Genomic DNA, 23,374 nt, shown 5'->3' with positions numbered 1-23,374 from the left:
GCACGGCGGCTTTCATTCACATTGGATAAGCGAGCAGCCTAAAAGGATGTTACACTGGATTTTCCACAGTGACTGCACAGGCGATGACGTAACCTCACATACTGAAGGAACCCCCGGTACAAACTCAGCATTGGCTGAGCGTTGAGGTGTTTAGCTCAGCGATTGGCTGACAGACAATAAAGAGTGATGTAGGCAAAGCACAGGATGATGCAAAAGAGTGAAACAAACATCGAGGAGAGGGATTCTGAGACATAGCTACCCCCCCCCACCCGTCACTGAATGAATGTAGCTCGTACACCCTGCAGTCTGTCTGTATAAAGAGCAAAGTGATGTGTATTAAATCAGCAGGAGAATACATTTGCTGTTATGAAAATGTTATTTTGCAGAGTGAATAAATGACATTAAATCATGTAGCTTGGAGCAGAGACAAAAACACATTTCAACTCCGTCCACTGAATGTGTTTGCCTTCTTCTCAATGCTTCCGCTCTTTGTTTTTGGAATTGTTGATTATCATTCATTGTAATGAATACCAACAACATTTTAGTCACACGAATATGATTATAATGCACTTACAGGTATATTTTGCAGACATGTCTACTGTGTATTTGTGACTTCTCTGCAGCAGGAGCAGCAGTGCTCTCATCCTGCAACACCAACGCTTCACCTTGACTTTAATATATTGTCAGTGTCATAGCACTGCTGTCGTTAGCTCTCTTCTTAAATGGGGCCCCGTAGTTCGAGGCGTAGGCCAGTGGGGTGGATTATAAGGTTTGAAGAAGAAGGCAGACGTTTGAGATGTTCCCTTTGTAGATCACAGGTTGGATTTGGCTTTTCTATCCAATTAATGTGAAAAAGGTGATAAGGAGAGGCAAGAAATCAATAGGAGCCTAAGCAACAGAGAAAAATTAAATGAGATTCATGAGAGGAAACCTCATCTCCGATCTGTTCCCACGCCTCGATGAACAACCCTGCGCTTGAAATAAAGAGAGTTAGAAACACTTTTGCTTCATTCATTTATTCACAGATTGGAAAACAACCCTAAAATAACACTTTTTTTTGTATCATTTGGTCCCTCACGGCTCAATAGATTTTGGATCAACAAAAGCAAAGTTGTTAAGAAAGCTCATCTTTTTTTTTTTTTTCATTGAGAAATTAAGCGATTTACTAACAAGCAAGGAATACAGAAATACTTCTACTTTCAAAGAGATAAATCTCACAAAATCTCATCGGTTACAGCATTCTAGCGTGACTCTCAAAAGTACAAAATCGCTAGGTCATACCAATGTTTCGACTTCTGCCTTTAACAAATAAGCAGTAACTTTTGGTAAATCTTGCACCGCAAGTCTGAGAAAACATGAAGATTTGTACTAAAATGTTAACTCTCATGCAGACTTACACACAGCTATGCATCAATGTATTTGACAGGCTACTGGTTAGTATACAAACACCATTTACCACAGTGTCCCCAGTTATACAGCATCTGTCTAAACCTAACAAAGGACATCCATTTAGTCTAGCTCCTGTGACATTGTGCTTGTATACACAGCAAAGTTTAATCTTTGTACACATCAACCCGTATGGCAATTTCCTTTAAATTGTTGTGGTTGCTGTCCTATCATCATCATCTGACTCAGCTCCAAGACATTTAAGCTTTTTCATCCGAGGGGAATGCAGCCGTCTTCCCCTTTTCTACAGCCCTGTCAGAATTTGCTGACTAATTATTCTCATCAGGGACGCATCAGTTTCATTATAACCGAGGAGGGGATTTCATTTCCTTTATGCTGATTAGCGCCGACATAAAAATAATTTTTGCCACAGCACATTGTTTTTCTTCACGGTGACCTAATGTGTGTGTGTGAAGGGGGGGCCTCTACGTGTAAAATCACTACCCTCTCTACTCCTCATTTGAGTTCACCTCCCTTCAGCTTCAGTCTTTGCTCTCCTAATGAGGAACGTAGCATCTGCACTTAGCCACGAGAGGAGAATCCGGTCACGCAGCCAAGAGAGATCTAATCTGTGCAGGCTGGGAAGGAGCATCATCACACCCAAACAAAGAGAGGCGGATAATGTTTTTTTTCCCCCCTGATTTTCTATGCAGTGATTTCAATTGACTGCATGGTAATAGCCTCAAAGAAGGAGGAATGGGAGACGGGGGATGAAAGGCGGAAATCCTTCTCCTCATGATTAATATTCAACACCATCTTCTGCCGCGGCTCCCCTCACTGCACGTGGGAGAAACGGAAAGCCCAACAGCCCCTCTGAGAACGACATTTTTTATGAGCGTGACTGGGTTACAATCAACCTGCTGCTACTGCTGAGCATGTCAAAGCAGAGATCTGTGAGCAAAAATGTTTGTTTTTTTTAACTTAACTCTTGCATTCTTTACCCACGGGACACAATCTGTTGTCAGGGTTTCATTTGAATGGCAGTAGCGGTTTGTTTTAATTGCACAGAGGAAGCCAAATAAGAGAGACAAAAATTAACTACAAACAACATCTTTGTAAGGTCTGGTTTTATAAACCGGCAGGAAGTAAAGTCCTCGGCCTCCCCCCTCCCCCGAGGGACGCGTCTACTGCACTGTCAACTTTCTCAGGAGAAGAAGAAGAGGGAAACAAGAATGTCAGAAGCGGACAAATAAAGTCTGTTCTGTGAGCCCCGTGCACAAGAAAGCATGCCTTTCTTATAAATTCAATAAACACCGAACGTTTGTGAGAGCGGCCATCTTGTCTAATAGCTTTAATGTAACTGGATGCCTCATGCCAGTGATGACCAGAGTACTGAGAGTCACAGCTCATGTAGATCACTGTCGTATCTGTGACTGATGAAGGTGATACCGGAGTGCTAGTGGCTGTCCTGTTTGTTAGTTCTCAATCTGTCCTCTTCAAACCCGCCACTCGCAGTTTTCATCGTCTAGCTAAGCGAAGCGCGTACCAAAATATATTACAACTCATGAAACAAACTAAAACACAGTTGTCACATAGTGGAGAAAACAACACACACCATGACCAGTCAGACACTCAATGAAGACAATGAAAGGATAGCTTTCTTTTCAAAATAACACTTTATGATGTTCTGGCTTTTGCTAACTGTATTATTCGTGTCCATTTATCTAAACCAGTGGTTCCCAACCCGTTTGGCTTGTGGCCCCGAAATGATTTAACGGATGTTTCCCACGATTGGGAAAACAATCCACCAATCAGAGCTTTGTAGGCGGGATTAAGAATGGGGAAGTCATCTTCCTACATAGCTATGTACTTAGCTACATCGATAGAAAATGGCAACAAGCATGAATGAGAATGACATAGCTGTACTGGTTGCAGTGCGTCCACTTATAGAAATAACTACTCTTATGTTGAATATCAATATATTTCATAAATTGATGTGAAAACCCAAGTAGTAACCTATGTAATAAACATAATCAGTTGTAAAAGATATATATATATATATATATATATATTACTTAAATAATTCCAGACTTCTCTTGGAACCTACTGATCTAAACAACCAGTGTGAACAACTAAAGTATGCATCATAAAGCTTTGATTGATCAATAATGGTATTTTAAAATCTTTCTGTATGAATAGTGATAAAACGACATATTTTCCACTTATGCATGATTATGGGACTAGCTGTTGCGTCCACATCTGTAGCTTTCTACTCATCTAATAGCACCTGGTTTCACAGTGGATCAACAAGTACAGAGGCCAGATCTGCCCTCAGCTTTACTTATTTATACTGGACAGCAGAGACAGGAAGGCAGCAGTAGAGACGGAAAACTGACTACAGACATAGAAACAATTAATGAGGACACAATCATTGCTAAAACTATAGGATTGTTTGATATGTTAGCTCTGTTTGTTTATTATTTTAAATGGGATCTTTCTTCATCAATGAAAAAATGCAAAATGGCAACATTGAACAGATATGAACACAGACGGGCTGAAGTTCTAGAGCATCGGCTGTATGGAAGATGATTTAAAGCATACTTTCCATTGTGTGTTTATGGGTCTGGATCACACCATTCAATCTGTTCACAGAGAGACATTTAAACTGACGCAAGACAGATCCAACAGAAAGAAAAGTGTGTATCAGCAGGAGTGAGGTTGACGAGGAGGACGACTGGAGCCCTGCTACACTGGGCTGTGGTCCGGAGAAGCGTGTGTGGCCGTCACCGTCACACACTCAGCGGCTGTGTCCTTGGTCCTGCGAAGGCCCATGTACAGCCTCTCATCCAGGTTAGCAGTCAGTTTGTCTGTGAGCTCTGCTGTGATGGTCTGCGGGCCGTAGCCTGAGGAGTCGTGCAGCTGAGGGGGCAAGAGCTCGTCCGAGGGCTCGGGAGGGAGCCCCGATTGTTTGCTGTCCTCCTGAGGGTCGTGGTGCTCACCCAGCCCTCCATCTTTCTCTGAGATGGAGGGATGAAGAGGAGGTGGAGAAGAGGAGGTGTGGTCCTCAGTGTCTCTGACAGTGACACCCTGCTCCCTGTCCTTGCCCCTACTCTTAGCAGTCGTAGGCTGAACCTTTGGAGCATCAGGTGTGCTGCCGGTCCCGTCGCTGGCCTCCTCGTCAGGAGCACTGACGATGCGGGGGAGTGTGCTGTGGTAGCTTGTGTCCAGTGGGTAGTTCACACTCTCACCCCTCCGTAGCGGGGTCCGCTGTCTCTCAAAAGAGGACTGGAAGTGTCTCACACCCGGGTCACTCCACTGTTTGTGACGCTGCCACTGCTTGCGGAGGTGGATTCGTGACCGGTACTTCTTTAGCGGCGACTCCTGCTGGTCAAACTGAGGGTCGTGACGGAGAAACTCATGGAAGAGGGCGTCCGTCTTCTCATCTATGCTGTAGTCTCGCCGGTGCAGTGTTGGCGGTTGAGCTGAAGGCTGTAGAGCCTCTCGAGGTGTGAGCATCTGACCATATGGTAACCAGCTCAGTGGACTAGCACCTGTTTCTATGGAAACCCCTCCACTGGCACCCAACAAGACCTCCTCCTCCGGCTCCTCCTCAAAGAGATGAGACTCAAAGCTCTCACCGATAGTGCCACTTCGCCCTGCGTTGGTAAAGTGGTGCCTTTTTTCGTGGGCTGTTCTGTCCTTAGGGCTGCTACTGACGCTCCCAAACAGTCGCAGGTCATCTGGACCACGACATGGAGCCTCTATGGACGTATAGCCACTGTCCATCTGCAGCAGTTTACGAGTCCCTGTTTCTCCGTCGCTGCTCCCTCGCTCCGATTCTGTGCTTTCTTGTTTCCTCTTTCTACCGTCATTCACCCCGAACCTCTCATCCATATACATCGAGATGTCCTCTCCACCCTCTGCCTCATCCCCTAATTCCTGGGAAGGGTAGCTGGGGAGCCCTCCTCTTTCTGACTCCGTGCGCCCGCCCATCGAACACACACTTTCAGCATCGCTGCAGACGGAGTTCTTGTCATTGTTGCTGCTCTGGTCAGAGGCGGCATATTGTTCCAGTGTTGCACGTAGGCTCCAGATGTCTTTGTAAAGTGACTGGGGTTCCTGGGGGTCCAAAGGGTCTGCACCTTCCCTTCTTGATAGGGACAGTGCTTCATCTTGGGGATCAGGGGAAAGGCCAATCACCCCTGGTCCTCCATGGCTGCAGCTGGGCTCCACCATCACCTCTACCTCTACCCTGTAGTGTACACACAGGTGTGGAGAGATAAAATGAAAATATTAAGGAGAGAAGGAAGGGGAGAAACACACAGATTCTGCAAAAAAAAAGTGTCAGAGCATTTACCTAAAGAACACATTCATCTGACACATGGCTGTTCACAGTGCACAGAATGATTTTCATGACTTGCAATGGCTGCTGTTGCATGTCCTAAAAACTGAACTCAGCTGAATACTGATGCCATGCATGCTCGAACATTCCCAGAAATCCCCTGCTTTCATCTTGGGGCAGCAAATTTAAAGAATACATACTGTATGAAACCAAACGTAAGTGATCAGTTGCAATAAACCGTAAAAGGGCATGAGGATCATTAAATGTCTTAAGTCACGGCAGCTTCTAGGAAATGGCTTATTTTAACAACAAACATCTGCAAACATACACAGGAAATACTGCTGTTGTTTGATTTATTATTTAGTAAAGGGAAAATAAATGGTTATATAAGAAAATACTTAGGGAGATTCTTTGTTACATAACTTTATATTGGGCAAAATCTACATTGCTATAGTTGCACACTTAAAATAACAAAGTCACAGTGACCCTTGCACTTTTGCGGATATCATGAAATTATCAGACCATGTCAGCGATGGAATGGTTTCCTATGCCAAAATAAACCCTGTGTCCCGATTCTCAACTTCACTCTCCTAAAGAAAATGCACTCTGGGAATCACCTACATCTGGCTCCAAATTGTGAAAGTGGTTCTTGTTTACAGAGATCTGGTTACATACGGGTAAGCCTGTGGTTACATACTAGTTGCACGGCATGTTGTGTTTTAATCTTATTCAATTTGATAACAAAACAATTTGTCTAAAAAAAAAGACAAGAAGTTGTAAAACCTTACAGTTCAATTTCCTTGATGCTGGTATTTAATTGTATCCCTGATCATCTCGCTAAAACAACCACTTTGAGGTTGTTTTTGCAAAGGTGTTTGGTGAAGGTTGTAAAAGCACATGATCATGATCAGGCAAAGTGCTAAAGAATTGGGACTTAGAGCCGTATCTTACTGTAAAATACCATTACCACACGGTTTCTAGCTACAGTAAAGAAATGAGTGCAAGGCAGCAAAGCAGTGAACAGGATGAATGGCAAGGGAATTAAAGATACCTGCCGAGGGAGGGGGGGGGTGTGGAAGGAGGTGAGAGGAGGCGTGAAGTGGGGTGGCTGGGAAAGTAGGCGATGTCCTGGGTGCGGGCGATGTACTGGATGAGGTCTATGTGGTGCGCGTCGTTGTCGTCCTGGTCCATGCTCTCGCTGGCGGCTCGCTGCCGCTGGAACTGTCTCCTCTTTGGGGAGCCTGCGAAGACGGGAAAAGAGCAGTGAGTTGTACAAGTTGCATAACAGCAGGCAGGAGGGAAGGGACACTTAATTCAGGAGAAAGCTTCCATTAACTGCTGAGGGGATTTTGTGATTTATTTTGGGTCCTTTGGTATGATCGAAGGAGATATTTGTGTATATAGGATGTAAGGGGATCGGCTGGGAAGATTAACTTGGGGGCTCAAATTGATTTGGAACGACCAAACTTTACGTCACTGAGCCATCTGTCTCGTACGTGTGTGTGTGTGTGTGTGTGTGTGTGTGTGTATATCCGAGGCTTAGCAGCCCAAAGGTATCACACAGTTGGTAGCTGGTGCCCCCTCCTTAACCATTGTCGGTTTCTCAACAGAGAATATCGGCAAAAATACTAAACGCACAAATAAATAGAGACAATGCATCTACCAAAGAACGTTTTTTACAAAGAACCACAAAGAATTGTTGCACTTCCGTGCTGCATTGACACAGATGGTTTCTATACTTCACACCATCGAGGATCCATTACCTCTGGTGTCCAGACTCGAGGCTCTCTGGCTGCTGTCCAGCTTCCATTTCTTGATCTTGAAGTAGGGACTGGCCCCCTCCAGACTAGCATGGCGCCGCAGTTTAGTAAAGAACTGCAGCACAGGCCCCTGGCTTCCTGCACTGCCGGCAGCATAAGGGAAACCTCCGCTCCTCACTGTGGCCCCTTCCCCAACACTGACACTGCTGCCTCTGCCCCGGGGGCCCGCTCCCATCATCAGGATCTGAGAGACAGAGAGAGAAAACCTTTCATTGCTAATAGTGTGTGTATAATCTCTTCTGACAGTGATGTTCCACACAGGCCTACTTGTTTACCCATCATGGTCCTCCCCTCCGGCTCCATGACCCTCTAATGTCCTCATGGACGACTCACTGGTTGACTGACTGCTTGAATAGCTTTTTATTGTACTGAGTGACTACCTTAAGAAAATTCCCCATCTACAAATTATTAACTCAAAACACTTCACTTTGACCTATAAACGGCATTTTTCCAAAACACGAGCTGTAACAGGTCATTTGTATGCACACTCAGAACTTGTTTATTTGGACTGCTTTCCACAAAGAGAATCACTGTGGGGCAAACTTTCTTCCTCATAATTGTGACAACTAGTTATCCCTTGATGCAATATATTTGACAGTAGTTGGAGGTAACTTACAGAGCTGGAGCATGGCTCTTTGGTGCTGAGAGCAACAGTGTTCTCACTGAAGCTGGTGTCCACCACTGAGTTGAGAGCATCTCCAGGGAGGGCACAGCCGGGATTGACACTCAGGCTGGTCAACGCTGTTTGTGGTAGAGGGCACAGCATCGGCTGCAGGGAAGCACACGCAAGGAAATTACACTTTTATCCCTTTTAATAATAATAATAATAATAAGATCTATTTGTATAGCACCTTTCATACAAGAATTACAGCCCAAAGTGCTTCACAGCAAATCATAAGAATTAGTACAAAATTAGACAGAAGAGCATTTGTACAATAATCACAGTGTTGATGTAAATGAGTGTGAAGTAGCATTAAAATTAGTATAAAATAGCCGAATTAAAATAGTATAAAATCAGCATTAAAAGGTTAAAGTAAAGCGATAAATAGCATAATTAAAATAGTCTTTACAGAATAAAAGCATTTAGTAAAATATATATTAAAAGGCTAATAGTTAGGGGATAAAATAGCAACTTTAATAAAAACATTTAAATGAGTTTAAAGTGGCATAAAGTAGCAGCATTAAAGATTGTATAAAATATCACCATTCAAAGGCTAAAGTAAAGAGATAAAAAATATCACCATTAAAAGGCTAAAATAAAGAGATATAAAATATCACCATTAAAAGGCTAAAATAAAGAGATATAAAATATCACCATTAAAAGGCTAAAGTAAAGAGAAATAAAATATCACCATTAAAGGGCTAAAATAAAGAGATATAAAATATCACCATTAAAAGGCTAAAATAAAGAGATATAAAATATCACCATTAAAGGGCTAAAGTAAAGAGAAATAAAATATCACCATTAAAGGGCTAAAATAAAGAGATATAAAATATCACCATTAAAAGGCTAAAGTAAAGAGATATAAAATATCACTATTAAAAGGCTAAAGTAAAGAGATATAAAATATCACCATTAAAAGGCTAAAATAAAGAGATATAAAATATCACCATATTGAATCAATTGTTGGACAAGCATATTCACTGCAAAGCTGTTGATTAATCATATTATTCAGAATTGTACAACAAGTACTGTAGCTCCACTTTCAAAGTTGGTTTTCATATTTAGACACCATCTATGAATACATACCAAGCCCGGATCCTCTCTCCAGCTGTCAGCCTTGCTCAAGTGTTTGAACATCTAAATGGGAAATCAATGTGCTCGGCCTGTTGAGATGAGCAGGCAGAGAGGTCCCTGATCCCTGTTTTTGGCTACATTAGGTTGATACATTTTCTTGCCCTAACCCAAGTGATGGATGTTCTAATTGACCACGGTAAAGACTAACGATGCATCAGGACTAATAGCAGGTTAAAGGCTGTCACCTGGAAGATGGAAAGTGCCGACTTAGCGACAGGGCGCGTCGTCATGGTGATGCTGTTCTCGGCCGAGTCGCACTCGTGGATGGTGACAATCTTGAGGGTCGGGGGAGGGAAGTGGAGGTGTGTGAGCCGGGCGTTCTTCAGATGGTGAAAGTCGCCCTCGGTCAGAGTGTATCTGGGGTGAACGACAGAGTTAAATTAAAAGCTATGAAATCCTCTCAAGACAGGACATAAGTTGCATATGCTCTCTATAAGTTATAAATCATGAAGCTTTATAAATTATGAAGCTTATCCTTGCACAAGAGGCAAACAGCCAAGGGGAAATATCTGACTTCAGACCCATCAGAGCTGCGATTGATTCTGCATTTAGCTCCACTGAATCCCTTTGAAGAATTGGCATATCAGGCTCAGGGCTTTAAGAGAAAAGCAGGGCAGTCAAATAATGAGAAAGGGTGAGAGTTCTTTGTGTCCAGAGCATACATAATGCATTGTGCATTAATTCTTAATCCTAAACTAGCATATAAGAGGGATGGACACGGTTAAATGTGTAAGTTCTCAGATCTCAGAAAGCAGTAAAGCTGGAGTGCACGGACATTAATGCAAGTTAAACACGGAATAGAAAGCATTTTCAAATGTGGTCTTCTGTGTATATTGGCTTTCTGACCTGCGGCCCTTCTCCTGGGCCTTCTTGCTGTGATCGAAGAGCGCAGCCTCATTGAAGGAGACACGACGGCCTGTGGTGCCCGTGGAGAGGAAGCGCTCAGTCTCCTGGTCGTGAGCGCTGGCCATCGACAGGCAGTCGGACTCATCCACCCTGATGGTGATTTCTACCGGGGAGGAAAGAGACAGAGGAGGCAGACAGAAGAGCGAGAGGTTACCGTTTCTGTTATAGAGTTGATTTTTTATTGTAATTTACTTAAAGTAAGTGTGATCAGAATGTTCAGCCATACTAGTGGAATGGCTCTAGGTGTGTGTATGTCAGCTGATTGGACCACCACTCTGAAATATCTCAAAAACATTTGTGGCCCCCAGAGGATGAAGCCTACACCTGACTCTTCATCAAGCTTAACCAGCAGGTCAACATTTTCTCTCATTCACTGAAATATATTAACATCAAAAAAAAAAAAGGATTAATTGGTTAAATATACTTTGGTTTATAAAAAATACCCACAAAATTACACTTTGTTTTTAGTACCAGTTTGCAAACGTTGGTAAACATTGTTCCTGCTAAACTTTAGCATGTTAGCATGTTAGCATGCAGACGTGAAGTAAAGCCTGACAGAGCTGCTACCATAGCCTGAGACTCTTACTCCTGCTTTCTCACATTTTGACTGTGCTCTTTGGACCATGCAATAGATGATGTTTCATCTCATATCTGACAGGATTACCATGGCTCAAGCTTACATCTGTCGGGTAAATTGAGGGGCCATGTGGTGATCTTGGGGTTCAGGGCTCCAAACATGAACCACAATGTCCCCAGTTCAAGTCTAGCTGGAGACCCTTGTTGCATTCCCCATCTCTTTCAACTGTGTAATAAAAGGTGTAATAATTTACCCTATTTGAAAAGTCTGTTCCAGGTCAGCCCATGTCTACTACACTGTATATTTACACTGACTATAACTGAAGTGAAGCATCTGCACACACCTCTGTGGGGAATGAGGACAGTAATATGGCAAAATGCTGACAAAACAAATAAACAAAAAGCCTGACAGAAGAAGTATGGTGCCAACGGATGCTTCCTTTTATTAAATCATTTTTATCTGAGACGGAGTGCATTCACTGGTCCCAAAATGTGTTCCAGGAAACGTCACAGCTACTTAAACTAATTGGGTCGAGATTACAATATTTTAATGGAATAGACATTACACTTTGTGCTGACGCGATAAAAAAGAAATATCCCTGATTCCATCAATCCAATCCCTCAATCTCCCGCCTGCCCGTCTCCATTACTCCTCCCTATCTCAGCCGTTTGGTTATCTGTTCCCCTATCCATCCCTCCCTACATTTTTTCCTCTTTGTCCATTTTTCACTTACCATGGGTGGGCTGAGACTCCTCCACGTAGGTGGTGTTGGTTTTCTCAGGGTCATCGCTGGCCCTGGGGCACACAGAAACATTCAGATCAATGCTGTGACATGATTACCCCTGAAGTCTGTCTTTACTGAGTTGCTGTTTGACTCTTCTGTTCATTGTCTAAAAATCCAGCTATAAGACAGTTATAAGGATACGGCTGAACGTTCACCACACTGTTTGTCTAAATGGCCGCTTGCCTGGCTGTATAATCAATGAGGGCCTAAATCATTGCCAGTAACTTGATAACCTCTTGAACTGATAAAGCATGGTGCTGTATTGGATTGCACGTTTCCACTCATCTTTAAAGGGCACAGAGAAAAGACACAATAAAGGTCACATTGTTTAGGGGATGAAGAATACATCATTATTCTAGTCTTTAAACCTTCTTGTGTCAACCTCTTCACCTGCTGCTGATTCTCCATGTGAACTTCTTTAATCCCATAAGCAGAATGTACATTATGAAATAGAAACTGAAAGCTCTTCCCAGACATTTCACTCCATCTGATTTCATTGTGCAGTCCACCTAGATCTGTTGCTTCTTCTTGTCTTTCATTTCCTCTGTGGCCTTCTCATAGTATGTAATAGTGTGTGTGTATGTGTGTGTGTGTCTGTGTGTGTGTGTGTATTCTCCGTGTGCACACAGGGCTGGGTTGAAATACGGGATTAATCACCGCCGTTGGCTGCTATGAAATCTCATTACACTCGTCGTTTGTACCAGTCTGCCCAATTCGCCCCTGCTCTCCCCCGGCAAGCCTCTCCTTTTCACTGCTCAGCCTCTGTGCTATCGGTTTATCTGCATCTCGCTGGTGCGCTCTCATATATTCAAGTGTACTTGATGATGCGTGCTGCTGTAAAGAGGGACAAAGCATCTGGAGGGTAGCCATGTTACTGCTGAATATACACAGATGAATAACAACTAGAATAGCATGAATATTGAATGTATTTCCAGCGAGGGGTTTTCATAACAGCCCCACAGGGGGTCCTGACACTCAAGCAGCTGACTTGAGTCATGCAGTGGATGCCCGGTGTCGTCCTGCTTTAACATGAGTCTCTATAGGGTTGCATCGTTGTTCTCCTCCACCTACTGCATCACAGCTTTAGATGATTACATTTGTTTAATGGATCACTGCATTGTCTAATGGAATCATACGGAGATGGCTTTGGGATTCACTGGGTGGAGCAAACTGGACGATTCCACAGAAAGTAGTTAGCTTCATTTGCAACTGAATGAGCCTGATCTATTATACAAGTGTACACATTCAACACAAGTACCAGCCTGTCTATAAATAGTTGCATGTGAGCCCAGCAATAATACTCTCTGTCTGTCAACTGTGTGTACTCGTGTGTGTACGTCATACAACATAGTAAAAGCACCACCTGTGCACCTGCATCTGCAGACTAAACTACCTTTGTGAAGCAAATAATCCTTTGTTTGTGTTAAGCCTGCATGTGAAGGACTGGCGCCCATTTGAGTTTGGGAGAATTTGCAGGGATGTAAAGTTTGTATTGTGTTGGACTGCATCACAGGAAGTTTTAAAGGGACAAAATAACAGGGACACAAGGCAACAATATAATACATTGTAATGAAAACCAATAGAATGCGACACGCTGTAGCTTTAAAATCACCATAGGAGTTGAATGAACCCCTCTGTGGCACAGTATCAACACACCCTCCTAACCCTCCATAAAGTTATCTTTTATTACAGTGTTCTTGTTATTACATTGTGCAGAAGCTGCTTTTATTAAGTCCACCCCTCGCTTCTTGTGTTTGATCTTATACCGCTCAACTCCTCATTAGTCGCTCTAGCTTAGCGTGCCACATGCTAAGTGCTAAAATGCTGAATGTAATGCACAGTTTTTGCATCGCACCTGGCATAGCATTGCCCTCCTCGGCGGCAGGTGATGAGGAGGACAGAGATGAAGATCAACGTTCCTACCAGGAAGATAAAGAGGATCACCAGGAGGAGCACATAGCCATCTTGCTGCTCCTCGGCCTGGAATGGGATCTCCTAAAATACACAGAGAAGCGCAAAGATGAATTAGTTAGAGTATTCGTAACACCTATTCCTCTCCTACTATGACGAGTCAAAGGTATGTAACCTTACTGTGCAGCTGTCTTACCTTCCCAGTAACACCATTCAGTTTAAAGGATTGATTTAGCCCCACTGGCTGGTTGGCCTGCATAGTTAATCTATAAATGCAACAGTGAAATGAATCATTAAATGCCAGGGCTATTAACCTGTCTACAGCGTACCTTAGCTTCCACAGGGAGGACTGCAGCCGAGTGAATTAACCACCCAAGGAGCACCGATAGAGGCTCTGGAGCATCTATACTTTGTTTTCAATGTCTTGAAATCCCTCTTTATTCATTGTAAAATCTTAATTCAATCCATCACGTCAGCTCTCACAAAAGGCAGATGGAAAGCTATTACTGATAATAAACCCATGCCTTTCACTGCTTAAGTATGATCTACTGCTTCACCAAGAACAATGTTTTGTCAATATTATTATGTATGTAGCATTATGCATGTATCTGCACATTTGCATTATTCTCAGTCCACAATCAACACACAGTTCAGTGCTCGCGGGTAGCTGTTACCTATGAATTACATTTTATTGATTTATGAGGATATAAATCAGTGAATTAATAAATAAATACATACAAGGGTCAAATGAATTCTGACATTCATAACAAAGACGTTAACATGAATTATTACATAGTAGTATTTTAGTTTCTGTCATCTCTACTTATTTTAATTATTTTATTGAGCTGTATTCATGTTTTTATTGACAAATTCATTTTCCCATAGCGTTATAAATGATGTGGAATTCAAATATTACATTATTGATTTATTTCTGAATTTTAAAGTTGAACTTTGCTTAATTATCACATTTTAATAGCAAAAATGTGTTTCCCTAGTTCCTTGGTCCCCATGTAGGCTAGAGTATCAGAGTGATGAACAATGTATGCAAGAAAACAGACTTTCGATATCAGACCTCATAGTGTCTATAGATGTTAGGATGTTATTCTGAACTTGCCCTGAACTCTGCGAGGGCAAACGTACGGCAAGTGTTAATGAGCGCTAGAATCTGACATCACATTTGAATTTCTCTGCAAGGGGAAATTAAAACTGAGATTAGAGCAGAGATTTAATTAGGTCAGGTCCAGGTCAGGATGTTCTCTATTAGCCAGTCAATTGGCCAGAAGAGAATATGAGGGAAAGTATGGTTCTGGTGGTGAGCTGGACACAACACACACACACACACACAGGAAGTTAGAGAATAAGCCAGTGTTGAAAGGCAAACTTACTGTGGAGTTATCTGGTAGGATGGTCCAGACGGTAGACTCATTGCTCATGGTCCAGGCCAACTAGAGAGTCCCCCTGAGAGAACACACACACACACACACACAGACACACACACACACACAGACACACACACACACACACACAGACACACACACACACACACAGGAAATGACTGTTACCGGAGCCTGTTCATCAAAACACAAAGTCACCCACCAGAGACACTGCGTTTCATCTGTGTAAATAAATCCACACATACTGCACATGTAAACATAAAACAAAACCTCTCTGCATTCATAGAATAAAGAATGGCGTCCATTATTGAATGTGTAATAACAAACTGTATCATGTAATGTAATAGAAAATGGCCTTTGCAGCAGAAAAATCTTGTTGCATCTAAGAGCCACGAAAGACTGCAAGACGAAGCAAAAAGCAAAACGTATGCATGTACGGCATGTGCTTGTGCGCATGTGTCAAATCCCACAGAAGATGCAAATGCTTGTATCTCAGCTGCAAATCATCACCCATAATTCCGTATCAGCCTGAAGACTCTCTATCTACCACACACACACACACACACACACACACACACACACACACACACACACACACACACACACACACACACACACACACACACACACACACACACACCAGCTCTTACTAAACACTGGCTCCAGCAGCTGAGTTCCACTACCCGCTGCTGCTATGCGTTTGCTTTTACAGATCACAGCCACTGCTGCACCAAACGCCCACATACACACACCCTGGATAGATCTACTCACCCAGCAGGGTAGAGGAGCAACATGCCAGCAGCACTCAGCGCTCCTTGCTTGCCTGCCAGTTACTGCAGCACTCAACTTCAGCACCACAACCTGTAAGCTATTGCCGAGCTGTTTGTTGCGAGCCTTTCTAACTCCCTGCATCTACCGTCCAAGCATGAAAACAGTTACGGGAAACAAATAAGGCTGTGACCAGAAGGCTTTTCTTTTGCAGTGCTGTACCACATCCTGCTTTTTTTTTTTACCAACCAAGCGTCTTACCCTGATGGAGGGCAGTGCGCAGCAGCAGCTGGATGTGTGTGTCAGGCTGTGGCTCAGGAGTCTCCTCAGCTCCCTTGCTGCATCCTCAGTCACCTCAGCCCAAGCAGCTGACTGAGCCTGAGCAGCAGAGTTCCCCCTCAGGGCTGGCCCACTGACCTCGAAGCAACAGGACGGCAGTGCTGCATGGCTGATGACAAAACATACGGCAGAACGATTAGTTAATTATTCAGTTTGTGTAGATAGGTTTGACATTACATAAGTGCCTGCATTCAACAAATGCACTTTAAAGATCACTGGCAGGAATCCTTACACAGTCTGCTTCAGTGGTGATGATCATGGGAAAATACTGTATTTCATCAGAAGGACACCAAACATCAGAACATGTTTTTAAAGAATTCTTACAACATTAAGAAAAATAAAACTGCCTCACTATTTTCATTAAACGCCATAATACAATTGATAACCAGGTAGAATAACAGGTAGTCTTTTCAAATCTTACCTCTGTTGTTAGGCTTTAATAAATATAAGAAGAAATATTCATATTTGCAAAAGAGTAAGCTATGAAAATGTAGCCTTGTACTTTGTTAAGAATTGCTTATTTCCATGCAAACACTGAAGATTGCTATATTGATTGGTTGACTGAGCAGATGGTCAGACACGGGTGTCCCAGAAATGGCATATCCTGTCATGCTTAACAAAATTTCCGTATATCAATGCCAGCTGCATTACTGGTATTATACTGTGTATCGTTTTCGATTCGAGCAGCCTTTTATATTGTGTCCAATGATTACCAAAGTCCGCCTCTGAAACAAAATATGAGTGCAATGGTAAATTATGGACCTTGTAATAACCTGTTTGAAATGAGAAATTGTTGCAAAATTAAAGCATCCCGTTTCTTATTGCTCGGTAGTCGGTACTGCAATATGTTTTCCCCCGGAACAAAATAATGAGCTACGTCTCTGGCAGCTGTTTCCTTATGAAGGTTTGGTTGATAAGATCGTTTGCAAGAAGACACAATCTTTTTCACATTGCGTGATAAAATGAAGCCGATAGTAAAGTTAAAAAAATGGATGAAAATCAGCCACACTCCGAGCAGCGCAGCGAGGTTAATAAATATGCCATCTTGATATTTCACAGGCGCCTATGATTTTCATCAGTCCGGTGACACCGACGGTGAAGGTAGCTCACGATTTGAATTGGCTTGCACAACCAGAGGAGCGGGCATGCAGCAAAGGGTAGCACTCACCTTTTCAACTGAGCGGGTCCATGCAGGGGTGGAGGGGCAAAGCCACTAACGTGAAACTCTTATGTGAACACTTTAATGTGGATTATAAAAGCTAAAAGTATTTATGAATGAAACCCCACTGTTTAAGACACGCCCACCACCCTAGTCAGAGGCACACCACGTGACGCAAGGAGTGAGGTAAAACTGAGTGATGAAGGCTTTCTCCAAATTAGCCCTGATGCTCACTCAGTTCTCAAAGACAAACACAGACAGTGTTTCTGTGTCAGGGGAAGTCTGGGTGTCTCAATGAATAGTCATTTTACTTTACTATATTATTGATTTATTTAACATTACTTATATGCAATCACTTTTGCAGATGTGGGCAAATTGGTGAAGCAGTTAATTATCTGAAGTATCTGACTGATCTGTGTGTGTATGTGTGTGCGTGTGTATGTCTGTGGGGTGTCTTTAGCGCCATACGGGTGGCATACAAAAGAGCAACAAAAACTTGGTCCCAGACCAGATTGTTGGGTCGCTATCTGTTGCCTATGTAGCATAATAACACACGGGTTTGGCGCCACCTACTGGTGTTAAGTGCTCATTAGCTTCATACACGAATACAAGCAATAAATGTGGGAGATAAACGTTTGGCCAAATGTGCTACTCGCCCCCATTTTATACACACACTGCTCCTCTCCAAATGTTGCTCCCTAAACGTTTTCCTATTTAAACCCTGCAAAAATTAAACATGTAAGTTAATTCCGTCAGTATATGAAACAAAAAAATATATAAATATAAAAAATATATATAATACAATACTTACTTTGATTTAATATGCTGCTAACAAGATTACAAATGACCGTCTCTAAAGTCACAACTTTATCCCCGATAATCAACCTCAACCTGACTTTTCAAAAGACTACACTACCCTGCATCCTTTGCGCCACCGTAAAGCCTTATGGGTAGGTTACGAACGTCCTTGTCCTACCAAGCTCACACCGACTGCTTCACGCAAGGGCTTGAAGATCTCTGTCATTCACTTGAACTTGAATAAAACCACATTTTCAGACATAATGGCAGCAAGATTTCTCCGCCGTTCTCTCCCCATGCTGAGGCAAACTCGCTCCTACGCCGAAGCCGTCTCCAGTGGCCCGCAGATGTCCTTCACTTTCGCCACCCCGACACAGGTAGCTAGCTTACTTTAACGTTATTAGCGAGGCTTCACGGGCCCAGCTAGCTAGAGGGCTAACTTAGTTTCTCTTTGAAATGCACCGTTACTGTTAACAGAAAGGTCTGCGAGTCATTTAGCAGTTTTGTACTAATGATTGATTTTGCAATAATTTGTAGTATGCATATTATTGTACTTAATGCAGACAGTATAAGCTTGCTCTGTCAGTAAAGTATTTAGCTTAGCTCGCTAACGACAGCCAAGCTAGCTGTCATTCACTGGTCTTTGAACAGCAGTGTGGCAAAGTAACGTTATACTTTGCGATACGGTACCACTCATTTTTCCAGTTCACTGTTTTTAAATATGTGTTAACTAAAGATTAAATCCATTGTAATACTTCCACTTAGCTAGAATGCGTTAAATGCTCTCTAACCTTGAGGTTCATGCCACTTTACTAAATTCAGTCCACTGCTTCTCTAGTTTTAAGAGTCCAGCTTCACACAGTGCTGCATGTCTACCTCACTTTCTGCTGCTGATGCCAGATGTATTTCATCCAATAAAAAACAAACTTATTAACAAAAAAAAATGTTTGTATCATCATGTGGAAAGGTGACACTGTAGTTGTATCATATTATAATGGCTATTGATAGTGTTCTGTGCTATTTCTACAGTTTGACAGATGCATCTTTGATCAGGCATCAATTGTTAATGTTGAAGTGTTGCAGGAAAGTCTATAAGTCATGAATACATCTCTCCACCCCCTGCCTCCACTCTCCAGGTGTTTTTCAAAGACGCCAGCGTGAAACAGGTTGACGTGCCCACGCTCAATGGTGTGTTCGGTATCCTTCCTGCCCACGTACCCACCCTGCAGGTGCTCAAGCCCGGTGTTGTCACAATCTTCAGTGATGACGCCACCCCTGCCAAATACTTTGGTAATACTTTACTTTACGAAATCAAATGTGAATTACTAAGGGTCAGGCCTGCCCTATAAGGGCCTCGGCCTTAATTTTCCTGCTTGTAAAATAAATTATTTCTAGATTCCTCAAAACAGTGGCATCTATGTTTAGGCAAATAGTAGCCAATAAAGCTGTGTTACTTATTATCACAGAGTAAACCAAAATATCATATCCCAATATATTGTATTCTTGCAGTAGTTATGTGTATAATTAGAACTATCTCAATTTGTCAACTCTTTTTATCTAATGTGCCTCTCGGCTCCATGTCATTCAAGATGTTAGTAATGTCAGTCTTAGTCTAGAGAAGCTGCTGGAGGTCTTGAACACTAAATAGTAAATACTTATTACGTTTAGAATGTAGACAGAATACACAGTGCCATACATGAAAGAAACTCTCAATGAGAAAATACACTAACAGAAGCTAGCCTGAGGCTGCCCTTGCTCTACAATGGACCTTGCATCACAGGCTATACAAAGCAGGTGAAGATGACTGTATGTCGGCATGTGTAGTAACATGGTTTGTGTTTACGCAGTGAGCAGTGGGTCAGTAACAGTCAACGCTGATTCTACAGTGCAACTGCTAGTGGAGGAGTGTGCTGCTTTGGACCAGCTGGACGTTGTTGTGAGTATAATGGCAACATCACTCCACTCGCATACATACTAGAGCGACATTGGCGCAAATGTTGGGCAGTATGCCCATACAAACCATGATATAGTACGAATTTCTCAAATATATTTACACTGTAGTTTATACTAATAGTTATCATTAATCTCTGGATGTGTTATTGTTGTAAATCAATGAGCAGAACTGTTTTATTGCAATATTGGATCTGCACTACTGAATGTGTTTGTAGCCTTCATTAATCCATCCACGAGGAGCTTATAAAGCTGAGACTATATTGTTATGTTAAAAAATAAAGTACATGGAATGAAAGTTTTGACAGAGGGTATCCTGATGAAAAAAGTTTGCTTAGTAGATAAGTTCACATGCAGTATAATATCCATGAAATTACATCCAGTATGGTATTTTGCATTGTTTAAACACAAGAGGGTCAGACGTTTTAGTTTGGGTTATCCCATAAGACTCTTCTGTGTAGGTAAAGTCATCAAAATGGATCTGCTGAATGCACTTACCTGCTGCACCATGTACAAGAACATCACAATGAAAAATCAAAGAGAAAAGCAGGAGAGAACACAACTACATAAACAGTGGTACAATTAATCAAAAATATAAAAAGCATAACCACTTCTTGACGTCTCAACACGCACTGAACACACGTTTCACTAAAGTGGTATTAAATGGTTTAAGAGTTAATTGATTTCTATTGTATTATATTATAAAGAGCAATCTTCTAATTGCTTTCTGCAACCCTGTATTTACTTTAATTATTTGAACTAATATTGGTATTGATCTCCTTATTATACACTGTTATGAGTTATGATCTTCATACTACATATTTTTTAATGAGGTAGCCATAAATGCTAGGAATCGATATTTGTGGCATTTGATGAGTATGAACACAGCCTTTGAATTTGAGGACTGAGATTCAGAATATCACGAGGAAGCCTTATTATTATTATTATTATTAAGCCTTATTAAAAAAAAAACAAGAAAGGTTTTTTTAAATGTAGTTATTTATACGATTAAGAAACGGTGTGTTCACTCTTCAAGCTCGATGGCCAGTACAATATGTAATATTTAATCCAATTAAATTAATTTCCTTTGGTCTATTGCACTTACATTATAGACCTTTTTGTTGCACATTTGTTCTATTTAAAATAAACTTTAAATTGCTCTTTCTCTCTTAACCTTCGCTCCACGAAACCAGCAGAGACCAAGCAGCAATTTTCATTGTACCTGTGGTGTCTTTGATTTAATCCTGAACATCTCTGTTGTTCTGCATTAGCTGTGGAAGTTGGCTAGCAACATGCATTTCTCCTTTTATTATTATTATTATGATGGTGTAAGTATGTAAAGTTATTTTGTTTTGTACCTTTTTACAGAAAAAAAGATCACAAAGGGCTTTACACATAAAAAAACAAAAGTATTTTAAACAAGACTATAAAAACGGTAAATAAAACATCTAACAGACCTTAATAACGCACATAATTATAACACACACACACACACACACACACGCACGTAGGTCTTCATCTGCTTTTTAAAGGCGTCAACAGAGACAGCAGATCGAATGTCAATAGGCAGTACGTTCTTATAGAATTTACACCTACAGGGTTTTCAAAATGATAATATCTTCTCTTGAAAGTACATAGGAAGTACATTATTGTCCCAACTGTACAGATAAGGTTTTGTCACCGTTACACACTTGCTCAGGTTGTTATGTGTTGTTTCCAAAAGAGACATCGTGCTTTGTCATAAAACAAATATGTCATGTCAATGATGTCTTCACATTCTGTGTGTAGTGTGGCTCAGTCAGTTCTTTGTGCATCTTTTCTGTTGAATGAGATTTGTGTAATGGGTGTCCTTATCCAATTTGTTGAGTGATCCATAATTACTGATTGTCCACCCTGGTTAGGGTTTTGATCCTCTGTGCTGATGAGCACCTCCCAGCTGATTATTATCCACCTGATCAGCATTGCAGTTGGACTTCAATGTTGAGTCCTTGAATGTCAATCTTGCTAATGCCAGGCTGCGTTATTATGCACTTGCCACAGAGGTGTCAGTCTTTGACCTTGGGCAGTGCCAGTGTCACTGTCAAGTTGACTTCATAGCAGTAAATTAGTAATTTTGTTCCTCGTTGTCCTCCACTCTGCAGTGAAAATGCACAAAGGCCCATGCTGTTAATAAGGAGCGAAAGGTCAGTCACTGTTGAGTTATAGCAGATGTGTCAAATCCCTACTGGGAGACCTTTAACTTCCAGCTATGTTTGGCATTTCTCGTGTCTAATCACTACTGTGACAAATGGAGCTTTCAGAGCAAAGAGGCAGTGGGGATTTTCTCTGCTCGTCTTACTCCCCACTTTTGAGTTGTTGCTCAGCTTTGCTTTTCTGACTTCTACATCAGTTAGCCCCCAAACGGTTTTTAGAACGAGTAGAACTTTGCACGCTGTTTTCCTGTCTGTGGTTTTTCTGAATAACAGAATAATTAGCCTGGTTGAGGTTTCTTTTTAGTAAAAAAAAAAAAAAGGGATCATATGATGATGATGATGATGATGATTTTTGTTTTTCTATTTTTAGGCTGCCAAGGCCAACCTGGAGACGGCCCGATCTGAAATGGTCGGCGTATCTGATGAGGCAGCGAGGGCAGCCATTCAGATCAGCATAGAGGCCAACGAGGCCTTGGTCAAGGCCCTGGAGTAGACCTGTGGTACGACATCTCAGCTGCTGCTGCACCATGATCTGTTAATTACTTTAATCCAACAGGATTATGATGCATGTATTCACAGTTGTTAAGGAAACACTGACTAGATATCAAAGGTCATTTTCATTGTGTTATGTATCGTGTTCCTCAAACTGAGTCACTGTGTTTCTTCCCCCCTCTCCTAGGTAATCTTTCTTTGATGGAAATGATTGGTCCATCTGTGTTTCCAGCTCCGTCACGTCAGTGTCCAGAAGATTACATGCTTGCTTTGTACAGTGGATAAAATTACAAAATAAATTTATTAGGAAATATCTACTGGCGGACTTTGTGGTGTTTTCTTTATATCTGGTTCTCTTCTGCTATTTAATTGTGATCGTGTGTTTTTGATGCCGAAAGACAACAGTCTAATTGACTCCCAGATAATTGTATAATGTCCTGTTGAAAAGTTAACGTAACAGCACTTCTGTTCCACTTTGTTTGCTATGTAGTGAATGTTTCTACCAAGTGGTGGCAGCAGATACCAGCAATATCTTTGCACCAGAACATTACAGATGATCTCATTCTATTCTACTTCTACTGAAACCAGTTTCAGGGAAGGAACTGACATATTATTTGTAATATAACCACTGATGGATGTGCTTTCATTCAAGGTAACTAGTTAAAAGAATGATCTTTTTGAATTGTATTGCTGGAGAAAGCTTCGTCACTGTTTCTCTCTCAAGCCCACTTGTGGGTTGGAGCTATTTGGAACCCTCC

General features: G+C 41.8%; 2 protein-coding genes across 4 annotated transcripts; one reads left to right on the top strand and one right to left on the bottom strand.

Annotated features, from left to right (window-relative positions):
- Positions 1 to 1,078: 1,078 nt before the first annotated feature.
- On the bottom strand, positions 1,079 to 17,294 carry cbarpb (CACN subunit beta associated regulatory protein b). Of its 3 annotated transcripts, none has more exons than XM_029429921.1 (12): positions 17,194 to 17,294; positions 15,948 to 16,134; positions 14,910 to 14,982; positions 13,721 to 13,790; positions 13,469 to 13,608; positions 11,563 to 11,624; positions 10,193 to 10,355; positions 9,532 to 9,703; positions 8,165 to 8,317; positions 7,492 to 7,732; positions 6,780 to 6,969; positions 1,079 to 5,638 (listed from the first exon to the last, which is right to left on the bottom strand). In XM_029429921.1, the coding sequence occupies exons 3-12, from the start codon at positions 14,948 to 14,950 to the stop codon at positions 4,132 to 4,134; spliced, it is 2,739 nt and encodes a 912-aa protein (XP_029285781.1). In that variant the 5' UTR covers positions 14,951 to 14,982; positions 15,948 to 16,134; positions 17,194 to 17,294; the 3' UTR covers positions 1,079 to 4,131. The 3 variants fall into 3 exon arrangements, with proteins under 3 accessions (XP_029285781.1, XP_029285782.1, XP_029285783.1); XM_029429922.1 differs by lacking the exon at positions 17,194 to 17,294 and adding an exon at positions 16,799 to 16,860; XM_029429923.1 differs by lacking the exon at positions 13,721 to 13,790.
- Positions 17,295 to 18,116: 822 nt separating this feature from the next.
- On the top strand, positions 18,117 to 22,933 carry atp5f1d (ATP synthase F1 subunit delta). Its single transcript, XM_029430488.1, has 5 exons — positions 18,117 to 18,359; positions 19,119 to 19,272; positions 19,830 to 19,918; positions 22,495 to 22,624; positions 22,804 to 22,933. The coding sequence occupies exons 1-4, from the start codon at positions 18,246 to 18,248 to the stop codon at positions 22,615 to 22,617; spliced, it is 480 nt and encodes a 159-aa protein (XP_029286348.1). The 5' UTR covers positions 18,117 to 18,245; the 3' UTR covers positions 22,618 to 22,624; positions 22,804 to 22,933.
- The last annotated feature ends 441 nt before the right edge of the window (positions 22,934 to 23,374 follow it).

This window comes from Cottoperca gobio, chromosome 4 (assembly GCF_900634415.1).
Source record: "Cottoperca gobio chromosome 4, fCotGob3.1, whole genome shotgun sequence".
Classification (NCBI taxonomy): Eukaryota; Metazoa; Chordata; class Actinopteri; order Perciformes; family Bovichtidae; genus Cottoperca; species Cottoperca gobio.
This window is presented reverse-complemented; position numbering and strand designations above follow the sequence as displayed.

Coding starts and splice junctions, on each gene's coding strand:
- cbarpb (XM_029429921.1), bottom strand. CDS start 14,950: ATGAGTCTACCGTCTGGACCATCCTACCAGATAACTCCACA. Junction 9,704..10,192: donor GCCCAGGAGAAGGGCCGCAG/GTCAGAAAGCCA, acceptor CGTTCACCCCAG/ATACACTCTGACCGAGGGCG. Junction 8,318..9,531: donor CGGCACTTTCCATCTTCCAG/GTGACAGCCTTT, acceptor GCTTCCCTGCAG/CCGATGCTGTGCCCTCTACC.
- atp5f1d (XM_029430488.1), top strand. CDS start 18,246: ATGGCAGCAAGATTTCTCCGCCGTTCTCTCCCCATGCTGAGGCAAACT. Junction 18,360..19,118: donor CTTTCGCCACCCCGACACAG/GTAGCTAGCTTA, acceptor TCCACTCTCCAG/GTGTTTTTCAAAGACGCCAG. Junction 19,273..19,829: donor CACCCCTGCCAAATACTTTG/GTAATACTTTAC, acceptor GTGTTTACGCAG/TGAGCAGTGGGTCAGTAACA.